The 3,323-nt window shown below is 32.0% G+C and overlaps 1 protein-coding gene across 2 annotated transcripts; it reads right to left on the bottom strand.

Moving 5' to 3' along the window:
- Positions 1-1,048: 1,048 nt before the first annotated feature.
- On the bottom strand, positions 1,049-2,935 carry LOC113309007. Of its 2 annotated transcripts, XM_026557442.1 has the most exons (7): positions 2,747-2,935; positions 2,564-2,650; positions 2,243-2,479; positions 1,997-2,152; positions 1,860-1,913; positions 1,586-1,729; positions 1,049-1,507 (listed from the first exon to the last, which is right to left on the bottom strand). In XM_026557442.1, exons 1-7 carry the CDS (start codon positions 2,867-2,869, stop codon positions 1,190-1,192), a joined length of 1,119 nt encoding a protein of 372 aa, XP_026413227.1. In that variant the 5' UTR covers positions 2,870-2,935; the 3' UTR covers positions 1,049-1,189. The 2 variants fall into 2 exon arrangements, with proteins under 2 accessions (XP_026413227.1, XP_026413228.1); XM_026557443.1 differs by lacking the exon at positions 1,860-1,913.
- Positions 2,936-3,323: the final 388 nt, after the last annotated feature.

Below are 3,323 nucleotides of genomic sequence, written 5' to 3'. Positions count from 1 at the left end.
CCTAATCAATCTCACACTGATCAAGGTACAGTCGCGTTCCTTACGCCTCTTGAACCACGCCGGATTCTGTGCACCTGATTCCCTTAGTTGATCTCAGCCACAACTAAGAGTTGCTACGAACCAAATTCGAAGACTTGATAGACAAATATGTATCACACAGAAAAGTCTATTGAATAGATAAATTGGTCTCCCACAGATAAACCTATGAGTTTTGTTCCGTCTTTTGATAAATCAAGGTGAACAGGAACAAATTTATTAACCGGATTTATATTCCCGAAGAACAACCTAATATTATCAATCACCTCACAATAATATTAATCGATTAACGAAACAAGATATTGTGGAATCACAAACGATGAGACGAAGATGTTTGTGACTAATTTAGCGGTTAGTTTCCTGACTTAACCAAAATAGTAGTAGTCCATGACTTCGCCATTTTTATATAAGATACATATGTCAAATGTGGGGATTCTTATTTGGTATCTGTGTGGCGGTTTACAACAACGTATGATGTGAAAAAAAAATCAGTGACGAGAAGGTGAAAAATACTAGTACGGTTAAGAGAAATGAAAATAAGGATGGAGTGGTGGATATACCATCTTACATGATTTCACCACTACGTCCACGACCATCACTCCTCCCCTTCTTTATAACCTCAACCTACGAAAAATCAGGGTATTCACTAGAATTATAAGTAAAATGACTTTATCAAATGGTCAGATTATTCAATTTATAATCAGACTTCCGTTAACAAGTATAACCTTTACATCGTAGTTCAACAACTCCATACTGCAAAAATCACTGCATTATGATTTTCCAACATTTTATGCTTCTCTCTCCTAAGATCAACCCATCATATCTAACTTTGTGATCGAAGAAAGACGTTAACGAACTTCTTAGTTTGGCCTCGTCTTGTACGATTTTGATATCTTGAAAGTACTTTCACCAAAAGAAAACACAATAATTGAGATATATCAAAAAATTTGTTAATTTAATATTTTGAAATCCATTTTCTAATAATAAATAAAAGTCCTCTTATTAAATAAACTATATCACCAAAACATTCACTTTTAAAAAGGAAAAGCTTCACTTTTTATGGGACAAAAGGGCTATATATATTTAATTATTGGCATTTATCATTTTAACCGGGACCTCCATAATAAAAACCATAACCATTTGTACCATAATGTTATTTGTCAATTTTCAAATTATAACAGTTTGGATTCGTAGCTATTTTCCTAACATTTTCAGGGTCCTTGATCATGTTATTTTCATCAAATACTTGAACCCAATTAAAATAACTCGATGTCTTCAAACCACCTTCAGAAGGGAAATGGCTGCTACCCATTTGAGTCGAAGTATGTTGTCCTTTATTTTTTAAATTAACGATTTCTCCTCCCCATTCTACTTTTGTTGCTGTTCTTGATAATTCTTTGAACAAAGCGCTTGGATAATAACCGACTGAAATACCTTGTAATTTTACCCACCAGTTTCCACTACTTTGGTCCTGCCAAGTTATTCAATGTTTATTTTTGGATCTAAGTTGATAATGGGTATGAATATTTGATGACTTCTACTTTCATACCTTTTGAATACTGAAGGTGGCATCTTTTTGGTCACCATTGAAAGTAGATACCTCTGTGAAATTGCAACCAAGGGAGATATTTGACGTTGTTTGCACAAAACCATCGCAAAGGAGATTGTAGCAACCCGATCTGTATCCGTCCATCTAACAAGAAATAGTAACAATTAAATGATTTGATCTTATTAAGAAAATAATAATAAATAATAATTGATGTCCTTCGAAGACATCGTCATTACCATGCCATTTTATATAAAAAAGGGGTATTAATACTTACTGTCCAGTATATGAAAAATCTGGTCTGGTCGTCACCATACATGTCCTTGTACACCTAATTAAAAGTAAATTTGAAAACTATTGTGCCCCAAAAATTTTTATAAATTCATTCTAATATCATATGGAAGAATAACTTACATGCCATCCAGCTTCAACAGTATTGAGATCTTTGTCTTCACCAGAAAAAACCCAAATTTGGGATATACTCATTTCATGTGCTTCAGTAAACGGTGTCCAAATATTTATTTTTGCTTGCGCTCCAAGAAAATTACCGAGCACCCCAATTACAGCGTACTGTAAGAATACATATCTTAATCACTACAATCACATATTTATACATATTGAAAATAAAAAATAATAACAATGATATGTGATTTTGTATACCTCATGGAGATTATAGTTATCTATAGTGTTGTTTGATTTTGATGTAACAAGAGTCTTAAAAGGTGATAATCTTGCATAATGATGTTTGCGCAAAATTGTGGGATTATAATTTTTTCCTTTTCTCCGAATAGGGATAGTTCCTTCAGGACATGATCCGCACTTATGCCAAGTTTGTGTAAGTTCAAGTGTTCCCGAAATGTCTGCTTTTGTTCCTTTTGGGTTCAACGTTGGTCTCATCTGTTGCATGAAAACAAAAATTAAGTAATTTATTAAGAGTTTGTATATATAATAAGAAAAAGTTTGTAAAAATAGTTAATAAACCTGTATCGTATGATTACAAAGCAAAGGATGGTTAAGACTAGGTTGTCTGTAAATATCATAACAATCAATGGTCTCTACGTGTCCGACCTACAAGAAAAAAAATCAAAGAGATAAGTATGTATGCATAAATATTTCAATAATCATGATATTAAATATATGCATTAACTTAAAAATATTACTCACCTTAATGATTTTGATTATTGCTTTGTTTACCGCTTTCATATTCATTCTTCCTTCAATTAATCCTTCATTAACGGATATTATTAATATGAGAATCCAACATTTAAAGTCGGTAAATTTCGGCATGTTAATCAATAAAATACAGGAATGCAATACGACTGATGGAGAAGATTAATCATAAGATTATGTATATGTGTATGGTTTTCCGTTGGTATGACCGTAATCGTTTATTTAATGTATGATTTTTTTTATGTCTGGTTTTCTTTCTTATATATTATCTTATTCATTTATATCTTTCAGATTTTCTTTATCATAATGAGATATCTATATCATAAATGCAAAAATATATTTGGTACTAAATTCCATCGATTCTTAGCATTTATGGGATTATGTCTCTTCCGATATCTTGGAGAATGTCAACTAGTCTGTGAAAGTACAATATTTACTTAGGATCCATCTTTGTGGAAACTCCTCTAAGGAGTGTGAATTTTACATTTTTATCTTATTTATTGAGTAATTAACAAATTACCCCAAACCACGCATATTAGAGTTTCGTACCTTGAAAAAACGAGGGTACCAA

This window comes from Papaver somniferum, chromosome 9, assembly GCF_003573695.1.
Source record: "Papaver somniferum cultivar HN1 chromosome 9, ASM357369v1, whole genome shotgun sequence".
NCBI classification, from domain to species: Eukaryota; Viridiplantae; Streptophyta; class Magnoliopsida; order Ranunculales; family Papaveraceae; genus Papaver; species Papaver somniferum.
Note: the sequence above shows the minus strand (reverse complement) of the source record. Positions and strands in the feature narration are given on the sequence as shown.

Excerpts from the sequence above, each read along its gene's own strand:
- LOC113309007 (XM_026557442.1), bottom strand. The coding sequence starts at position 2,869 with ATGCCGAAATTTACCGACTTTAAATGTTGGATTCTCATATTAATAATA. Across the intron at positions 2,651-2,746 it reads CAATAATCAAAATCATTAAG|GTCGGACACGTAGAGACCAT; the intron begins GTGAGTAATATT and ends TTTTTCTTGTAG. Across the intron at positions 1,914-1,996 it reads CTGTTGAAGCTGGATGGCAT|GTGTACAAGGACATGTATGG; the intron begins GTAAGTTATTCT and ends ACTTTTAATTAG.